A 21,564-nucleotide genomic window follows, 5' to 3' on the forward strand; every position below is an offset into this window, starting at 1 on the left:
TAAACTGTAATGCAACAAGATATTTAGAGTCCAGATTTGTTTTTATCTGATATTGGCAAAAGTCCAGGAAAGGAAATAACTGAGTTATTTAAAAGAGAAGTTTGTACCAGCAGCCTGGTGCTCATTATGGATGTACATATTAAATGGTATGAGATGGGAGATGTTCCTAATAATTCTCCACAAAGAGACTAGAATTGAGTTATTTTGAAAAAGCATGATGATAATTTGTAGGGAGATTGATGACTCTCAGTTCTTCCATGCTTGGTTTAAAAGCTGACAGAGTCAGAGATCTGAGTGCAGACGCCAGCCTGCCTCCATACATAATGTTATCTTGTGATAAGGACATAATAATTACTGATGAAGGAGTGGCACTTGACATTCACTCAGCTGACTAGCACCCACAGAGTTTTCTTGGGCATCACATTATAGATTAACATTTCACAACTAAATCTGTCTGAGTTCCAGTAAAGGGGGTTTATGACGTCTGTGAGCAAGTGGGGAAATCACAGAATCATAACAAGTTCTGTATTCATTCAAACTGAAGAATTCTTTCTCTGACCAGCGAAGTCTGAACAAAGAAGCCTAAATCAGGAAATCTAGATTAGAACTTCCGGTCAAGATGGCGCCAGCGTACAATGCTCCCTTGGTTGACATCTTCCAGATAGTCCAGGAAGCGAGCGCATACTTGGACAGCCTCGAGGTGAAGAAGCTTAGAGATGGGGTGCAAGCCCATGTTCAACTCCATTTCGCTGATTAAAGCATCTGTTAATCACCGATTGAAGCGTTGAGGAAGATTGAGACATTGAGGCGAATGTCGAAGGAGAACAAGGGTCCAGTACCAACTGCCTTCCTGTAGATCATTGCTGAGAAGGAGTCTGTGAGCATCCTATCACTGTGCAGCTCTGTGGCAGGCAGGTAGGCCTCTGCGCTGGTGTGGTGTCCTTCTCTTCATTGACGAAGGAAGATGCTACAGTGGTTCTGTGTTATGGATTGGAATAACATGTTTATGGACTGTGGACTTTCTCAGACTTAAGGTTTTTATATTCTGTGTTTTTCACCTGTTTCTTTCCATTTTGTGCGGGGGGGGGTTTGAAGTCAATGTTCTTGCTTTGTGTGGGAGGAGGGTTGTTTCGGGGGTTGATGATCGGGATGCTGTTCACTTTTGAGTGGGGGGTGGTTTGATGTTTCTCTCAGATTGGTTTTCATGTTCTTTCTTTGTTTTGTGCCTATCTGGAGAAGACAAATCTCAGTTGTTAATGGATACATACTTTGATAATAAATAAACCTTTAAACCTTTGAATGAAATAAAGGTAAGGAAGTTCAGATTAAGGAGGTGAAGAAGTTGGAAAAAAGGCCTAAGAACAAATACTTCCTTTTTGAAGGAGTAAGACTGTACACTTAAAAAGCAAAATTTTCAGGGTCAGAGAAGTTGTTTGATCATCATACCATTAAACTTACCCACTGCTGAGTGTTGCTGGCTACTTTTTCAGCTGTTTTTGATTGGAACCAGGATGGAAGTATACCTCCCTTCGATGAGATATCAACCATTTGCAGAGAGAAATTTGTGAAAATACTCCTGTGGTTTGCAATGTATGAAAGCTGAAAGTTGAGAATCTGTAAATGTCTTGTGGTAAATACTAGTAGACTGGCCTCAAGGTAATTTTGAAGTGGCCAATTTGTACAACTGAGTCCCAAACATTTGAATATCTTACCCAAAATTTCTGCAGGGTAGGAGTTAGTTTTCTTGAAGGAAATAACATTAGAAGCTGTTCACAGTATACTTCTTTGTATACTTACCAATCAAAGATAACAATTCATGGTCATATCAGAAATCTAGTTTTGTAATCAAATGTGTTAGACAGAGGTTATAATTGCAGCTATAACTTTAGTGGTAACTTTCTGGTTGAATGGTCCATAAAGTTGTCAGTGATCAATAGCATTAATTCTGGATGGTCTACTATGTCAACAAAGGCCCTTAATGGAAGACAATTTTCTGGAACTCAATAATTACCTGGCTTCTGTTTGCACAGAAAATTATGACTTGTGTTTAATTACATCCAAGCAGCACATGGCTGGTGCAGCTGTCTTCTTCATAACTCGGAAAGGAGAGAAACTTCTACCACAAATTGGAATGAAGAATGTGCAGAAGAATTGTTATAGGGACTGGAGAAAGTATTGCAAGATCTTTTAAAAGAGAGAACAAAACTTGAATCATAACAGAGAAGAAGCAATTCATCTCTGGGAGTCTGTACCTTGTCTCTGCAGAGCAATCCTAGAAGTAACATTCCCCAGGTTTCCCCTGCAACCCTGCAGATTGATTACTGTCAGTTGCCTATCTAAATTGTAATTGAAAGTACAAATTGGTTCAAATTCCACCACCTTTTGCAGGCAGTGATCCTAACTGCTTCCTTGTAATTTTTGGCCAAAACTTTAAATTGTTTCTCACGTCCTTGAACCATCTGCTGATTTGAACAGTTTCCATCTATTTACCCTATCTAATCCAGTCATGCTCAAGCTTCTTATTCAAGGAAGACAATTCCTGATTTTCCACTTTAAGGTCCATTTTTAAGCTGAAATATCACATCTCTAGGACTATTCTGATAAATTTTCTGTGCATCATTCAATAATAGATGCAAAGATCCTGTAAAGTGTACTAATCAGAATAGGTTACAATAGTCCATTTGTGGTCCATCCTGGCAGAGTTTTATTCAGGTTAACATAATTTCCCTGCTTTTGTATTCTCAGCTTCTATTTATTTCTCCTTGGATTGCAAATGCAAGAGTAACTAGTTTCAATGATTTATGTGCATGCACACACAGGACCCTCTGTAACTCATCACCCTTTAGAACTGTACCATTTAATCTGTATTGTCTTTCCTTTTCCTGCTAAAACATCACTTCACACTTCTGCATTAAATTTCATCTGCACTTCTCTGCCCTTTCTTACAGTATCCCTGCCTTCCTGCATTTTACTCCGATCCATTTCATTGTTTTACACACTTTGAAGTTTTGCATCACTCTGCAAATTTGGAAATTTTATCCTGCATATCCCTGTGTAAGACCTTTGCTTTTTCTCTTGAAGTCTATTTCCAAATCATGTCACTTGTCATCTTTCAATTCTTTACCCCTCAAATTTACTATCCGCCTCTTGTGTGAGACTTCAAATCTCAACCATGCATTCCCTTAATCAAAAAACAAATCAATCAGATTAGTCAAACATAATTTATCTGCAACAAACCTGTGTGCCTCTACTTTTATCAATTCAAAGTTTTCCAAGTGCCTACTAGTATGCTTGATTATTATTTGAAAAAGCTTCTTGACACCTGAAGCTAAGCCTGTATTACCTGTTATGTTTTGAACATTTTCCAATTACTTTGATATCTTCCTTCCTCCTTGGGTATATTTGAAGAACATAGCAAGCCCTTCCGCAATTTCTACCCTGACCTCCCATAGCAACTTCTGGATGCATATTTGTTGATTTAGTTACTTCAAAAGTATCTGGCCTTTCTTTTATATCCTGTATCAATTTACATCCTATTGATATCTCTACCGTTTCCCCTTCTACTGAATGAAAAGATGGGTGTTAAGTGGATGGAGAATCATTTGCTTACCGTGGTTGCTGTTAGGACTGAGCAGACCTATGTAAAGTTGTGCGTGTTCACAGTCATTATGACTGTGAGAGATCAGTTGATTGAATCAGAGATTAAGTTTTGCTTTTACTCTATGGAGACTTGACAATCAGAGACTGTGACTTTGAAGGAACACAGACCGCACTATTGCAACATTTTCAGAGACAATTGCATGCAATGTATTACAAGGCTGCAGTGATAACCAGGCCAGATCTAGAGCAGGAGTTAACAGGTATTATCTAAGGAGCTACTTATCTGTCATTAAAACTAAAAGAGCTGCAGATTATGAAAATCTGAAATAAAAACAGAAAGTGTGCTAAACTTTCAGCATCTCAGAGTAATGAAATTTCAGATGAAAGGTCCTTTGTCAGAAAATTGGAAAAAGAGATAGAAGTGTTACCTTTAAATTGCAGAGTTATACATATAAGGTAAATACCAGGGCACTAAGAAATGTAGATGTACCCAGAGACCTGGTTTCCTATAAGTGGCAAAACAGGTAGATAGGATGGAGAAGAAAGCAAGTGGCATGCTTGCCTTTGTAACTTAGGGTAAGAATATAAGAGATGGAACATTATTGTTTTAGGCTACATTTGGAATACTGTGTGCACTTTTGATTGCCCCACTAAATGAAAGATGTGATTTGCACTGGGGAGAGAGCAGAAGACATTTACCAGGATGTTTCCTGGATTAGAGGACCTCTGTTCTGAAGAGAGTTTGGATAGCCTGGGCTTGTTTTCCCTGGAGTAAAGAAGGCTGAAGGGTGACCTGACCTGAAGGGTATATAAGATTATGAGAAGAACACATAGTCAACCTTTTTCCCATGGTGGGGTTATCATAAACAAGAGGGCAGACTTGTAAGTATGAAAGAAGATCTGAGGGGTAAGTTTTTTTTTAAACAATGAGAAGGACCCATTTGTGTGCTATACAATATACTTCAATGCAAAGCTAAGGAAGGAATGGATAGGGCAAAGATCATATTTTTGATCGGATGAGGCCAAGGTTGTAGTGGGGATAAGTTATGGAATTTCTCCAGTCCTTAGGATATGGGAGCAGTTAAAGGATAATAATGCAAACCAGGAAGTGTGAAAGGTTGCAAAGTGCAGTGTTCTGGCATCTGTTCAGCAGACAGGAGAAGAGAAAAATGTCACAGATGGATAACTTGCAAAGATGGCCTCTTGTGCCCCTAGATAGGTCAGTAAATTACTTGAAGTTGTGGAATTTGATGTCTGGAAACCTGTAACATTCTGTATGGTTGTATTAGATTAGATTAGATTATGAGGACACGCAGTCCTCTTTTTATTGTCATTTAGTAATGCATGCATTAAGAAATGATACAGCCTTCTTGACTGGTGTTGTTGAGAATGAAGAGAGCCTGAATTACTGATGACAAAATAGATAAAGCACTGAAAAGCTGCAGATTGAAGATTATGTAAAACTCTCTTAATCACTGGATTGAAGTAAAACTAATAAAGCTATCTAAATTTCATTTACCCTAGTGACATTTGGATTTATAACCAGTTCCGAAGTGTTTACAAATGGTGCATGCTCTGGAAATGTCCTTAGTTGCCTAGAATTGAATTTTTGGACTAGATCTTTGTTGTTGATTTAAATTGTTCTATAAATACATAATATACTTTTGCACTTAATACATAAATAATCTATTACTTCATAATTATTGTGAACAAGTAAACTAAAGAAAACTGATCAGCATGAATCAAGCATGGTGGTAGCCAGGCCAATTGCGGATTCATCTAAAATGGAAAGTTTCTCTGAATTGTTTCAAATTCATGTTCAGCTCATAATTAGTCTGCAAATATGCACCGTATATTAAATATACATTGAAAGGGACATAAAGACTTTTAAACTAATTTCTGAAACTATAATAGAAGACAAAACTGACCAAAACATATAATCTTAATGATTTTTTTCTGAATTGGAAGTGATTTCCTGTCTTCCTGTTTCATGTTTGTTTTAGCTTTAGTTGTAACAACTGCGACTGCTGGATTTGCAATGGCACCTGTACCCTTCGACCTTAGCTGTTTCCTTCTCACCACTGTTGGAACAGGGCTTGCTTCCTGTGCTGCCAACTCCATTAACCAGGTGAGTAATTCATTTTAACACAAACCAGACAAAAATCAGCACTTTTTGAAGTCTCACACCTTTGCTGGGAAGGACGTATATACTGTATTGTTCTCCATATGGGAATGCTGAATGAGTAGACCTTTTCCAATAAATAAATATAATCTTTAATGTTATATCATTTAAAATAAAGACAATCTTACGCCTTTATTGTTTTTTTAAATAAACAGCTTAATGTTTGAAATTCCAGCAGAATTTAAATAAACATGCAAAAGTACTTTAAGTTATTAGTAAGAGGCTGAGGGTATTTTGTTTTATACATTTTAATTGTATAATGGACCACATGGTTACTCTTTTTAACAAAGGAACAGTCTACTCTGGATACTGTTCGTTAGCAATTTGCTAGTATTAACACTGCATGTCTGCATTCCGTAGTGTAACTCATCTTTGAAACAGTTTTGTTTTGTTCCTAATTCTCTAATTTAAAATGCTTGTAACCATGATTAATATGGCCTAATCATATTTCTCTATAGTAATCAAAGTTGTTGATCCTCAGTTAGAAGGGGTTGAAGAAAGACATTAACAAGGCATGAAGCATGTGTTTTTGCATGACCCTTGAGTTAGACCATAGGACATAGGAGCAGAATATGGCCTTTTGGCAAATCAAGTCTGCTCCGCCATTGCATCATGGCTGATTTTTATCTCTCTTTCAACCCCATTCTCCTGCATTCTCTCCATAACCTTTGATGCCCTTACTAATCAAAAACCTGTCGACCTCCACTTTAAATATACCCAATAAATGTACCCACTGCTGTCTGTGGCAATGAATTTCACAGATTCACTACCCTCGGGCTAAAGAAATACTTCCTCATCTTTGTTCTAAAAGGACACTCTTGTATCCTGAGGCTGTGCCCTTTAGTCCTATACTCTCCCACTATTGGAAACTTCCTCTCCATATGCACTTCTTCTAGGCCTTAAAATATTTGGTATTTTTCCAATGAGATTCCCCATCATTGTTCTAAACTTCAGTAAGTACAGGCCAAGGGCTGTCATATATTAACCCTTTCATTCCCAGGATTATTCTTGTAAATTTCTTCTGGACTCCAATGCCAGGACATCCATTTTGAGAAATCGGGCCCAAAACTGTTTGTAGTACTCCAAATGTGGTCTAACCAATGCCTTCTGATGTCTCAACATTACGTCTTAGCTTTTATATTCCAGTCCTCTTGAAATTATTGCTGTCATTGCATTTGTTTTCCTTACCACTGACTCAATCTGCATGTTAACCTTTAAGGAATCCTGCACTAGGGCTCCCAAGTCTCTCTGCACCTCTGATTTCTGAATTCACTTCCCATTTAGAAAATAGTCTGTGCCTTTTATTCCTTCTACAAAGTGCATGACCATACACTTACCTACAGTTGAGGGACTTGACAATATATAATGCGTACCCATTGTACCCATTGATAATGTGGGTACGCATGACAATACATAATGCGTACCCATTAAACAGCCCAGTTCATTTTCCGTGTTCTGCTTTATCTTTCTTTCTTTGCATCTGCAAGGGAAGATCTCGTGGACTTGCAGCTCCAAATTCGGGAGGTTAAGTTTACCACCCATACCTTTGTGTTACACTTCCTGTTGTGATAGCCATTGAGACCTGAGAATTCTGCATTTTTGCTTTCCTTAAAGGTTAAGCAACAAACCAGAGTTTGATTCCTTTATATTTTGGAGAGCATAATATAACAGTTGCATAAGAGTTAAAGTTGTGTCTGTTAATTGGCATCTGCATTGTAACTTGGAAGTGCTACATCTACATCAAATGCAGGTTCAGTGAAAACTTGTGAAGAGGTTTCTCAGCCCGAAAAGTTAGTTGACTATTTACTCTTTTCCATAGATGCTGAGTTCCTCCAACATTTTGTGTGTGTTGCTTTGGATTTGCAGCATCTGCAGACTTTCTCGCTGTAAGATTTGTGACTTATAACTAAACATATATGAACTCTATCTGACGTGTACTATATTAGCAAAATCGGTGCTTCCATTTTGTACATGCTCTTAGCCGAGATCTGCAACTTGTTGTTAGTTTTTTGCTCTGACTGCATTGTGTGTATCACTGTAATGAAGGTGGAATTTGTTTTCTTCCCGGTGATGTTACCACGTTTCATTTCATCTGTTTGAAAAACAATAGTAACTAGTAGGACTGTAATGTTTCAAGTAGTTTATATTTCCCAAGCTATGAGAAGCAATTTTGTTTGACTGTGCTCAGAATATTTCACAGAAACTGGGCATAAATACATGATTGGCCTCAATGAGGTCTGCAAGGTTTTAGCCGGACAGGTTGCCTTAAGCAATAGTGCTGCCTTTAATCTGTGGGTTGATGAAGTGATGGTGATAGTGATATATCAAAATATTCCTTGGTGGTTTCATGCTGTTGTTTTAAAACTCTGTCAGAAGATGTTAATGTCAAATTCATTTTGAAATGCACACAGCATGTCTTTAATTAGTAATAGTTAATGTTTCATTTGATAAATTACAAAATTATGCAAACTAGAAAAAATGCTTTAAGCATATAAATCAGAAAGGGTTTGTTCTACTCGAGACTTCTATCAATTAAACTCTTATACTTATTGTTGAAGTATAGCAAGCATTTTGAATTAAAATGCTTTTAATTTTAATGCTGTGACGAAGGCAGATGGTAGGGCACCATGGATAGCTCGGGGGGGGGGGTGTGGTCAGAGTTTGGAGCTCAATTCTAGTGCCCTCTATAAGGAGTTTCTGTACGTCCTTCCCTTGCAATGCTTGGGTTTTTCCCAGCTGCTCCTATTTCCTATCATAGTTCAACTCCATTGTAAATTGTTCTTTAATTAGATTCCAGTTAAATCAGGGCAATCTGGAGCTGCTGGGGTGACACAGCTCAAAAGGCTGGAAGGGCCTACTCCACGTGTATCTCTAAACAAAACAAAAATAAATAATATAGAAATCCTATATGTGATCGATGTCATTCCCAGATAGCTTCTTTAACTGACATGTTTTGGTCATGTCCTTTGTTGAAAAAATATTGGAAAGATATTTTTGATATTATTTCAACGGTTTTGAATATAGACTTACAGTATTTTTGGGTTACCAATGATAGAATCAAATCATTTAACCTCTTCAGCTCGTCGGATGATTGCATTTCTTACTTTAATGGCTAGAAGATCTATTTTGCTGTATTGGAAAGAGATTAACCCTCCTACTATATTTCACTAGTTTTCGCAAACTATGTTGTGTTTAAATTTGGAAAAAATTAGAAGTGTGGTTTATGACGAGGCCATTTATTCAGCATTTTCATATGATGTAATTTGACCATTTCCAAACTTATTTTACTTCTCTGTAATGTTGGTTGAGAGGAATGGAGTCGTCGACACTGAAGTTTTCTTTTCTCCCATTTTTTACGATGTTAAAACAGCCCAGGTCTTTTTTTTAGTTTAGTTGATTAATTCTATTTAGATTAGTTTTTTTTGAGGGGGTTATTATTTTTTTTTCCTTTTTCATGATTTTTGTTTAGATATTTCTTTTTGTTCTGTATTATTCATTAGTATCCTATATGATTGGGAGTTTTGTCAATTAAGTACTATTTGGTTTTATAATTACTCATGTTAATTATAACAATGTATTCCCAATAACTTTGTACTATTATTATGTCATGATTATATTTTATGAAACTAATAAAAAGATTGAAAAAGAAAAGAAAGAAAAAATAAATAAGTGAATTTTAATCAGTAGGATGACTTGAAGTGTAACATGGGGGCAAAATTGAAAATGGTGAATACAGAATAGGGTAGATAATCTTGTAGTGCAGTTTGATGTTGGTATGTATGACACTGTGGGCATCACTGTGTCATGCTTGAAAGAAGATCATTGTTGAGAGCTCAACATTCTGGAATGGTTCCGGAGGACTGGAAAATTGCAATTGTCACTCCACTCTTAAGCCGGCAGGGAATCAGAAGAAAGGAAAGTATCGGCCATTTAGCCTGACTTCAGTGGTTGGAAAGATGTTGGAGTCAATGTAAATGATGGGATTTTGGGCTACTTGGAGGCGCATGAGAAATTAGTCCAAAGTCAATCTGGTTTTCTTAATGGGAAATCTAGCCTTACAAACCTGTTGGAATTCCTTGAAGAAATACAGTCAAGGTAGACAAAGTAGAAGTCAGTGGATGCTGTTTACTTTGATTTCAGAAGGCTTTTGACAAGGTGCCACATATGAGGCTGCTTAACAAGATACAAAGATACGAGCATGGTTAGAAGATTAGCTGACTGGCAGGAGACAAAGAGTGGAAGTAAGGGGAGGCCTTTTTTGGGTGGCTGCTGGTGATTTGTGATGCTCCGCACGGGTCAGTATTGGGACTGCTTTTTGATTTATTTAAACTATTTGAACTGTTTGAATGAAGGAATTGGTGCTTTGTGGCCAAATTTGCATACAATACAAAGATAGGTGGAGAGACAGGTAGTGCTGAGGAAGCAAAGAGTCTGCAGAAAGTCTTGGACAGATTGTGATAATGGATATAGAAGTGGCAGATGGAATATAACATAGGGAAGTGTATGGTCATGCACTCTAGTAGACTATTTTCTAAACGAAAAAAATGCAAAAATCAGGTGCAAAGGTATAATGTGATTGTCACTTTTTTTTGCAAGGGAGGGTGCTGGGGTTTTGAAGTCATTGTCACTTTTTTTGCGATGGAGGGGATGTGGGGGTTTAGGGTTTGATGATGTTCCAGCCGTCATTTTCGGTGTGAGTAATCCTTTAGCTTTTGTGCGAGGGAGGAGTTAGGAGTTTAGGGTTTACAGGTTTTGTTTCTTTTTCATTTTAATGTGGAAAGGGGATTGATGTCTTTCCTTTCAATGACTCCCATGGTTCTTCCTGTTTTTCATGGCTACCTGGAGAAGACGAATATCAGAGTTGTATTGTACATGCATACTTTAACAATAAAATGAACCTTTGAAGCTTTGTAGCTTTTGTGCTGGGGGTGAGGAAGACAAATGCCATGTTAGCATTTATTTTGAGAGGACTAGAATATAAGAACAGGGATGTGATGCTGAAGTTTTATCAAGTATTGGGTGGACTGCACTTTGAGTATTATGAGCAGTTTTCGGCCCCTTATGTATGAAAAGATGTGCTGGCATTGGAGAGGGCCCAGAGGAGGTTCATGAGAATAATTCCAGGAATAAAAGGGTTAACATATGAAGAGCATTGGATGGCACTGGGCATGTACTCACTGGAGTTTAGAAGAATGAGGGAGGATCTCATTGAAAACTATTGGATATTTTGTAGGTTGTTGCACATAAAAAAGGTGGAGGCATATTATGTTTAAGAAAAACCATAGCAACTCATTCATTGTACTCTAAACACTAAAGACAAAGTGCAGTAAAATATACTTTATGTAATTACATCATCACCTCAGACCAGCCTCGTAAAGTGAACCCAAACTCAGTGTCAGTGGCTGTGAATTATGTACATTTCCACCAACTATATTACTTCATAGTTTAAAGGCCTAGATAGAGTGGATGTGGAGAGGATGATAGAATGATGGAGAGGACTGGATGGGCTGAGTGGCTTAATTCTGTCCCTATGTTTTATGGTCTTACAGTCTAAATACAGAAAATGCTGAAAACTCTCACCAGGTCAGGCTGCATCAGTAGAAACAGAAACAGTGTTTAAGTCAAACACCTTTCATTAACATTGATGAAAAGTTTAAATAAGTTGTTTTTAAGTTACAGAAGGTGGGGGAAAGAAAAGACAAAGGGAATATTTCAGAAAGGAAGAGGCCAGAGTTGCTGTGAGTTCAATTGGTTGATAAATTAAGGAGGGGAGTTACAGAGACATGAGACATGACAAAGGAACTGATGCTGGGTTACTTCTTGTCAGCCACTTGATTTCTCTGTTATTCCCATTCTGACCTTGTCTTATTGTCTCACGTACTGTTATAAAGAGGCCCAACTAAGGTTTAAGGAACATCATCTCATCTTCCAACTGGGTACGTTGAAGCCTTGCAGACCTGTCATTGAAGTCAACAAGTTTGAGTAACTAGCTTTGTTCGTATCATAACTTGGCAGTTCTGCTGCATCCATTCAATCGGTTTGATTGTTCTTTTTCAACTTGCTTAGCCTGATCTGTTAAGCAATCCCCACACCTCTATGTTTCAGCACTTTGTTGCGATTTTCACATTCCTTCTTGTGGGTTTTTGCTTCAACTGAGCTCTTTCATTTATCAACCATCTTATCCCTACAACCTTGGCTTCACTCTCAGAGATATTCTCTCTGTCCCTTCCAAACATTTGCCATCCTCTTTGCAACTGAAAACCAGTTTGTTTTTTTTTTCTCTTTCCCAGTTCTGATAAAAGAATTTTAATCTGAAACATTAACTTTCTTTTTGGACAGATACTGTCTGACTGCTAATTATTTCCAGCACTCCCTGTTTCCATTTGAGACGAGGTTTTTTTTTAATTTTCAAGCAATTTCAGCTATTCTTTAGTTCTGTAGCATATTTTATTTTGTTAATGAAATAAATAAAAGGGTGTATGTTTAAAAAATCTTCCACAATTTTGGTATGCCAGTGATTGTAAATGCTTCCATTTCTTTCATTCCACTTTGACATTGGAGCTGTAATGTGATCAAAAAGCCAATTTGTACATACAATATGCAAATACAAAAACCTATTAGAAGTTATCACGATAAAAATATTTTTTCCGTATATGTGCACTGAAGGCACGTTGATTTACAAATCTTGACTTATATTGGCATCGAATGCTACTACTGTGCCCTTTGTTTCCATCGTAGCGTAAAAGTGAAAAACTAAGATTTTATCAGTGTACTATATGTTTAGTTCTAAATTTTTGGTAGCAATTTAAGTTCCCTATTCAGCTAACAGTCATGGACTGCAGTTTTTTTTTGTCTCTAATGTCTATAAAGCCTTTTGATGAACTGCTAACTGCCAGTTATCTTGTCATTATTATCTCCTTTTTGTGATTGGAACAAAATATGTTTCGTTTGGCTGTCTGCAGACAGACTGTCATCTGTCACAAGATGATGGTGGAGTAGGTTTTGTTTGTTAATCCACTTGGCAACACTCCAACTAATTGGTCAAATTTTATTTGACAGAGTCACGCAGGCAGTTTACTTCAGATTGATTGTATAATTAATAACAGGATAGTCCTTCACAGATTGATTTTTGTAAAATTGCCCGAGTCAAATTTTTTCCTTTTCTGTTAGAATTAATGTGTGAAGACCACAAGATAGAAGTTTGGTATCTTCGACTAAATCCTTAAATTTTCCCCTGATAATTTGATTTAAAATAATACAGGTATGTTTGAATCAATGCAAATATTCTGCATAAATGACTAGTTTCACTGATGGAATCACAATTTTAAGATTACATTGATACCTGTGCGATTAATCTGAACAGCTGTATGCTCAAATGATAGATCTTGTGCCAAGGTCTTGCTTCACAAATAACCATTGCATTGGGAACAAAAGCATTCCAGATGATCAAAATGTGAAAAACTAGTTAAGGGAAAGAACAAAGGAAAGACTATCACTTAAGCCATCATTTTCTAGGTTGTCTGTGTGTTATACTTAAAAGTTGAATTGTTGTCTTTGACTTGTCAAACTAGCTTTCATGAACTGATCCAGCAACTTTCTGAAACCCTTTTATTTGCTTTAAATTTAGTCTTATTGTTTGTTGTTATTGCAGGTTCTTAAGAATTTTCAAACAGGGTATTTTGCATGATAGTGCCAAAACCTTTATTCTTCCCCTTTTACTTGGATCATGGCTCAATGATAACATTCTCCATTCTTAATCTAGGTCATAGGATCAAGGACCACTCCAGACACAACTGCAGTCCTGAGGGACTGTTACACTGAGATAAGTGACATCTTTCGAATGAAGCTTTCAACTGAGACACCATTTGCTCTTTCACAAAGCTGTAAATGTGTTTCATTATACTAATTGACAAATCTCAGGTCATTTCACGTAAAGAAACTTCAAATGCAAGTTAGTGGTGATTACCTGTAAAAGTTGGAGGATTGTTTCACAGAAACATGCTCTTCGGCGCATCTAGTCCAGGCCGGAAGCATTTAAACTGCCTGCTCCTATTCACGTGCATGGCACCCCTACTATCCATGTACCTATCCAAACTTTGCATATTTACTTAAGTCCAAAATTGAATCCCTGAATATTGTCCAGTACACTAATTCCTCTGGTTTCTTTGGCCGTACCTCAGGCATCCGACCTCTCCCGGAAGTTCCGGGAGTCCCCCGCATATTAATAGTGGTTCCCTGATGCCCACAAATTATATACAATATCCCGCAAATCAAGTTTTTTGAGAGCAAGCGAGAGAGAGCGTGACAGCGACCACGAGAGAGCAAGAGAGAGAGAGAGCGAGTGTGTGAGAGAGAGAGAGCAAGAGAGTGAGCGTGAGAGCGACCACGAGAGAGAGAGAGAAAGAGCGAGTGTGAGAGAGAGAGCAAGAGAGAGTGAGCATGAGAGTGACCACGAGAGAACGAGAGAGAGAGAAAGAGCACATCATGGCAGTGTTCCAAAAAAAGAAAATATAAAACATACGTCACCCCAGACTACACTAAAGTGTACCCCTGCCTAATAGGGGTCAAAAATAATGACAGTGTTGCTCGCTGCACTGTTTGCAACGGTTACTTTTCTATTGCCTATGATGGGTTAAGACTGTAAAAGACATGTTGAGGTGAGTTTAACAGTTGTCATTCGTTCATTAGCATAGCTAACATTATTTAAACTAGCTGGCTAGCTGCTAAGGAGCTACAGTGCAGACATCCCATCTCTCCCGGAAGTTCCAGGAGTCTCCTGCAAATTGATGGTGCTACCTCCCTGAAATGAGTTTTTGCAGGGTGGGATGTCTGGTGTCTTTGCTTTCCTCACCACTGATGCTGTGGTCTTCAGTCTCTGCCTATGTCTCGGGAGTTGAGCTATCATGCAGCAGTTCTGCTGGCAACTCATTCCACACTCTCACAGCCCTCTGAGTGAAAACGTTTCCCCTCACATTCCCCTTGAAACTTTTCACATTTCACCCTTAACCCATTACCTCTGGTTGTAGTCCCACCTGTAGTTTCCAGTCTTAACGAGTAATCTATCAACTGTTCTGGAACCACCTTGGGGAAGTGAAAAGCTGCTTCAGAAATGTACTTTTGCAAAAATTCACTATCACTATCCTTGGTCAAATGCATACCGAAGGATAAAGCTGTACTGTTTGAAATAAAGACTTGAGGCACAGACAAACAGGAGCAGGAGCAGATAAGTCCCCAGGCTCCTCCAGCCTCTCCCATAGTACAATATGGTCATGGCTGATTTATGCCTCAAATAGCCTCAACTCCTCTTCAGCGCCAGTTTCCCATAATTCTTAATTCCTTCATCTTTCAAATAATGATCTATATCAGCTTTAGATATTTTTAATAATTAGACCTCCATCTCTCAGGGACAGAGAATTCCAGAGATGCACTACCCTTTGTAAGAAGAGATTTTTGTGCACCTCGGTTTTAAGTGACTGGCCCTTATTTTGGAACTGTGTTCCCTTGTTCTCATCCTGTCAAGTTCACGTAGGGTCATCCTGGAAATGGTGTACATTCCACCTCTGCTGGCACTGTAAGAGCTAATCATTATGATCAATAGTCACGAGATGGTGCACCCTTGATACCTTCTTCAACACTGCAGGGGACTTCAACCTGGCCAGCTTGAAGAAGTCTCGGACAAACCACCACCAACATGTCACCTGGGGAACCAGAGGCACCAACACACTCGGTTATTGTTAAGCCATCGTCAAGAAACCTTACTGTGCCCCCTGCACTGGCTGTACTTCAATTCCCGGCACATAGGCAAAGATTGAAGACCACAGCATCAGTGGTGAGGAAAGCAAAGATATAGGCCAAGGAAGCCAGAGGAGTCAGTGGACTGGACAATATTCAGGGATTCATTTTTGCATTTGAATGAATATCACCAATTTTATCAAGACTCATGTGGATGAATGTGTGCCCTCGAGAACATACCACGTTTCCCCAAACCAGATACACCAAGAAATTTACAGTCTGCTCGGGGCTACATCTGTGGTGTTCAAGACTGTCATCCAAAACCCTACAAAAAATCCAGGTACAACCTACAGAGGGCGTTGTGAGAGTGTAAAAGCAAATCTCTATGAAATTATGACAGAATTGGATGCACGGCGGCTATGGCGGAGTTTGCATGCCATTATGTCCTATAAGACAAAACTAAGCACCATAAATGCAGTGATTCTTCAATCCCTGATGCTTTGAAAGGCAGAATAACACTACACCTGTGTGTTTCAGTGATCTCTGTCTTGAAGGCCAATGTCAGAAAATCCTTCATGAGGGTGATCCCTTGCAAGATGTCAGGACCCAATGGTGTACCTGGCAGCATATTGGAAGCCTGTGCTGACCAGCAGAGCAGCCATCATACTAGTGCTGAAGAACAGCAGGGTGAGGGGCCTCAGTTACTATCGACCAGTAGCACTTGTGACTTCTGTGATGAAGTGCATTGAGAGGTTGGTTTTATATAGGCATCCGTTAGTCTCAAGAGACCATGGATTTGCGCCTGGAAAGTTTCCAGGGTGCAGGCCTGGGCAAGGTTGTATGGAAGACTGGCAGTTGTCCATGCTGCAAGTCTCCCCTCTCCACGCCACCGATGTTGTCCAAGGGAAGGGCATTAGAACCCATACAGCTTGGCACCAGTGTCGTCGCAGAGCAATGTGTGGTTAAGTGCCTTGCTCAAGGACACCCACGCTGCCTCAGCCAAGGCTCGAACCAGCGACCTTCAAATCACTAGACGAACGCCTTAACCACTTGGCCACGCGCCAACACAAGGGAGGTTGGTTATGACTAGAATTAACTCCTGCTGGAGCAAGGGCCTACCGCTGCAACAGGTCCACGATGGATGCAGTTGCTCTGGACTTCCATTCTGCTGTGGTGCATGGAGATAATAACCAAACATACATCAGACTGATGTATATTGATTATAGTTCAATGTTCAATACCTTCATCCCTCAGTATTGATCACAAAACTTCTAAATTTGGGGTTTCTGCATCTCCCTCTGCAACTGGATCCTCAACTTACTCATCAGGAGACATCAAAGTTCAATTTCAAAGTTCATTTACTATCAAAGTATACAATCTTGAGATTAATCTTCTTGCAGCAGCCACAAGAAAAGAAACAGAATAGAATCCATGAAGAAACCCACACAACAAAGATAGTCAACCATCCAATGAGCGAGAAAAGAATAAATCATGCCAGCAATAAAAGTGAGCCAGTTCGGTGCTGAGGTGAGTGTAGCCCATCCAGGAGTCGGCCATAGTTGCAGAGTCAGGTCAGCACTGTTGTGAGTCAAGTCTTACGAAATAGTGAGCTGGACACTGGTTTGTCCTTTGCCTTCGGCCTTGACTCCTTAATCCTTTTAATCTGACTCCTTGCCTAAATCAGCTAAACATCAGTTCGCTTATTACTCTTAGGCCAGTGGGATGCCACTTCAATATGGCCCGAAGTTTTAATCCAGCCTGAAGTCCACTCCAGCAATGGTAGCACGACTGTACTTGAATCTTTGAGAGTCCAGTTCGCCAAATTCAAGATACCACAAAAAAAAACGCCAAGTTGTACAGATATTTCTAAAGTACAGTTCCCTCTCCTCCTCTCTGACGGTCAACACAGGCGACTCTCAAGGATGCGTGCTTACGCACTGCTCTATGCTCGCTTTTCTTATAACTAAGAGCAATTCAAATGCCATCTATAAATTCACAGATAATACTACTGTTGTCGGTAGAATTTCAGATTGTGATGAAGATTATACAAGTGAGTTAGAAATTCAAAGAAATTCATCCTGTGTACGCGGCCATGTTCTTTTGATTGACTATGCCACGGTAGTGTAACGGTTAGTGCAATGGTATTGCAGCTTGGAGCATTCGGGAATTTAGTGTTCAGGTCCGGTGCCCTTCTCTAAGGAGTTTCTGTACGTCCTCCCCATGTGTGGGTTTTCTCTGGGTCCTCCAGTTTCCACCCATAGTCCGAAGACATAACTGATAGGTTATTTGGTCATTTTAAATTGTCCCGTGATTAGGTTATTTAAGTTTGTTGATTTCTGGAGTGACGTGGCTCAAAGGGCTGGAAGGGCCACTGTGCGCTGTATCGGTAAATAAATAAATAAAATAAAATCGGTATCGATACCTAGTGCTGGTAACAAGTTGCCTTCATACAATTTTTTTGACAACTGCATTCTTTCAATCTTCATTTTCATTGTAACATTCAAAATGATTCTCGATACCTTCACATTCTTCATAGTTCCTAAGTAGTGAAGTCATTTTATTTTCACTCCTGGCTGTTTCTGGCATCTCTAAACCCGAAAGCTTAAAACCACTGTGAATTATTTTACCATTCAAAACCATTCTGAATTGCATTACTACTTATTTCTTGCCAAATATCAGCGACAAAAATCACTACTTTTTGAATACAAACACATGCAACTGCTGCTGTTTAAAAACTTTGCACAAGGATGGGGTAGTGACTAGTGGCCACGCCAGTGTACACGACTGGCACTAGTTAGAAACTGTTGGACAACAGTTTCCTGTCACAATTAAATGGCATATTGTCGCAAATAAATGAAGGCAATCCCGTCTATTTTCTCAAATTAGATTTTGTTTTTTTATGATTTGTCCCAAAAAAACGCAGCTGCCACGATTAACCGATGGTCCAATTAACTGGAATCCACTATAATAATTTTTAGTTTGGTGTAATTAAGGGGGTGAATGTGCTATATGTTAGTAAACAATGTCTAGTTTGTTAGTAGTATAACAAAAGACATTTATCTTATAGAAATATAAATAACACTGGCAAGAGTTGTTGTGTTCCAGTAATAACTATGTTCAGCTTCTTAGCTTAGGCTTTTGATCTCTTATCAGTAAAAAAAAATTCAATTTTGGCATCATTTATTTGTGGCAAGGCAGTAGGCAACAAAATCCTTTGAGGCAGAACTTGCTATTATCACTTCTAGCAACTCTATAAATTTTAGCAAGTGATCTGCAAATTGAACATAAACCACTGAGAATGTGAATTTTTTGGCACTTTAAGTTCTGTAAACCAGTTGATGGATTATTCAAGTGGATCTAGTATTTCTATGATTAGCTCTGTGTTTGAGTTGGCAGTATTGAAAATGCAGCTTAAATTCGTACTTGTTCTGTCCTTTAAATGACACTACTTGCAGTGGGTTAATTATTTGTGTTACTAGAAGTTCAACTACCCTGGCTTTAGCCCATTCCAAAAGTTTATTTCAGAGATCTACAAAGACATCTATTCTTGTAGTATTCTATAATCTATATGCAGTTTTCACCATTTTTCATTTCTGGTTAAACAAAAAATTGACTAATTTGAGAATATACTTATCAAATAAAAAAATAAAACACATTATACTTCACATTTCACTGTGACCAACGTTGTTTGTAGAAAAAACTAAGAGACATTGAAATGTTTTAAATTAACATTTTTCTTTCAGTTGGGGCAGCATGGCCGGGTAAGCAGTTAGTATAATGCTTTTACAGAGCCAGCAACCTGGGTTTATTTCCCACTTCTGTCTGTAAAGAGTTTGTATGTTCTCCCCGTGACCAAGTGTGTTTCTCCAGTTTCCTCCCACATTCCAAAGATGTACGGGTCAGTAGGTTAATTAGTTACATGGGTGTAATTGTCGGCATGAGTTCATTGGGCCAGAAGGGGCTGCTAGTATGTTATATCTCTCAATAAAACAATGTTATCTGTAATTAGAATTAATGTTATTTTGAACATTCTGTTTATTTTCCTTGAATTTAAGATTAAAAGTTTACAACTGGATCCTGTCTTATGATCTAAAAAACTTCCGTCCGATGGCACTTACTAAAAAATCCCATTGAGCCCCAGAAAATGGCCACATCAAATAAATAATGATAAGAAATCAAGGGATAGTAAAGAATTGTGAAGCGTAGATAATGAATAGATACACAAAATTGCATTTGTATACTAACCATCACATCCACAAGCCATTGCTAGTGCTATGAGATTCTTTTGAAGTGTAGTCACTAGTGTAATATGGATATATGTTACACCAAAAATATGTTACAGCAGGAGTGAAAGGGTTATCATACGAGGAATGTTTGATGGCTCTGGGTCTGTACTCGCTGGAATTTAGAAGGTTGAGGGGGATCTCATTGAAACCTTTTGAATGTTGAAAGGCCTAGACAGAGTAGATGTGGAAAGGATGTTGCCCATGATGGGAGAGTCTAGGACAAGAGGGCACGCACTCAGGATAGAACATAGAAAATAGGTGCAGGAGTAGGCCATTCGGCCCTTCGAGCCTGCACCGCCATTTATTATGATCATGGCTGATCATCCAACTCAGAACCCCGCCCCAGCCTTCCCTCCATACCCTCTGACCCCCGTAGCCACAAGGGCCATATCTAACTCCCTCTTAAATATAGCCAATGAACTGGCCTCAACAGTTTCCTGTGGCAGAGAATTCCACAGATTCACCACTCTCTGTGTGAAGAAGTTTTTCCTAATCTCGGTCCTAAAAGGCTTCCCCTCTATCCTCAAACTGTGACCCCTCGTTCTGGACTTCCCCAACATCGGGAACAATCTTACTGCATCTAGCCTGTCCAATCCCTTTAGGATCTTGTACGTTTCAGTCAGATCCCCCCTCAATCTTCTAAATTCCAACGAGTACAAGCCCAATTCATCCAGTCTTTCTTCATATGAAAGTCCTGCCAACCCAGGAATCAATCTGGTGAACCTTCTTTGTACTCCCTCTATGGCAAAGATGTCTTTCCACAATTAGGGGACCAAAACTGCACACAATACTCCCAGGTGTGGTCTCACCAAGGCCTTGTACAACTGCAGTAGTACCTCCCTGCTCCTGTACTCGAATCCTCTCGCTATAAATGCCAGCATACCATTCGCCTTTTTCACCGCCTGCTGTACCTGCATGCCCACTTTCAATGACTGGTGTATAATGACACCCAGGTCTCGTTGCACCTCCCCTTTTCCTAATCGGCCACCATTCAGATAATGATCTGTTTTCCTATTTTTGCCACCAAAGTGGATAACTTCACATTTAGCCACATTAAATTGCATCTGCCATGAATTTGCCCACTCACCCAACCTATCCAAGTCACCCTGCATCCTCTTGGCATCCTCCTCACTGCTAACACTGCCACCCAGCTTCGTGTCATCCGCAAACTTGGAGATGCTGCATTTAATTCCCTCATCCAAGTCATTAATATATATTGTAAACAACTGGGGTCCCAGCACTGAGCCTTGCGGTACCCCACTAGTCACCGCCTGCCATTCTGAAAAGGTCCCGTTTATTCCCACTCTTTGCTTCCTGTCTGCTAACCAATTCTCCACCCACACCAATACCTTACCCCCAATACCGTGTGCTTTAAGTTTGCACACTAATCTCCTGTGTGGGACCTTGTCAAAAGCCTTTTGAAAATCCAAATATACCACATCCACTGGTTCTCCCCATCCACTCTACTAGTTACATCCTCAAAAATTTCTATGAGATTCGTCAGACATGATTTTCCTTTCACAAATCCATGCTGACTTTGTCCGATCATTTCACCGCTCTCCAAATGTGCTGCTATCACATCCTTGATAACTGACTCCAGCAGTTTCCCCACCACCGACTTTAGGCTAACCGGTCTATAATTCCCTGGTTTCTCTCTCCCTCCTTTTTTAAAAAGTGGAGTTACATTAGCCACCCTCCAATCCTCAGGAACTAGTCCAGAATCTAACGAGTTTTGAAAAATTATCACTAATGCATCCACTATTT

General features: G+C 39.1%; 1 protein-coding gene across 2 annotated transcripts in view; it reads left to right on the forward strand.

Annotated features, from left to right (window-relative positions):
* LOC134360212 (protoheme IX farnesyltransferase, mitochondrial) overlaps positions 1-21,564 on the forward strand; it is a 163,807-nt gene that overhangs the window by 50,152 nt on the left and 92,091 nt on the right. For both annotated transcript variants that reach the window (XM_063074284.1, XM_063074285.1), the window contains exon 4: positions 5,604-5,728. In XM_063074284.1, the coding sequence (XP_062930354.1) occupies positions 5,604-5,728 (125 nt within the window). The remainder of the gene's footprint in view (positions 1-5,603; positions 5,729-21,564) is intronic.

The sequence above is a fragment of the Mobula hypostoma genome, chromosome 22 (genome assembly GCF_963921235.1).
Source record: "Mobula hypostoma chromosome 22, sMobHyp1.1, whole genome shotgun sequence".
NCBI lineage: Eukaryota > Metazoa > Chordata > Chondrichthyes > Myliobatiformes > Myliobatidae > Mobula > Mobula hypostoma.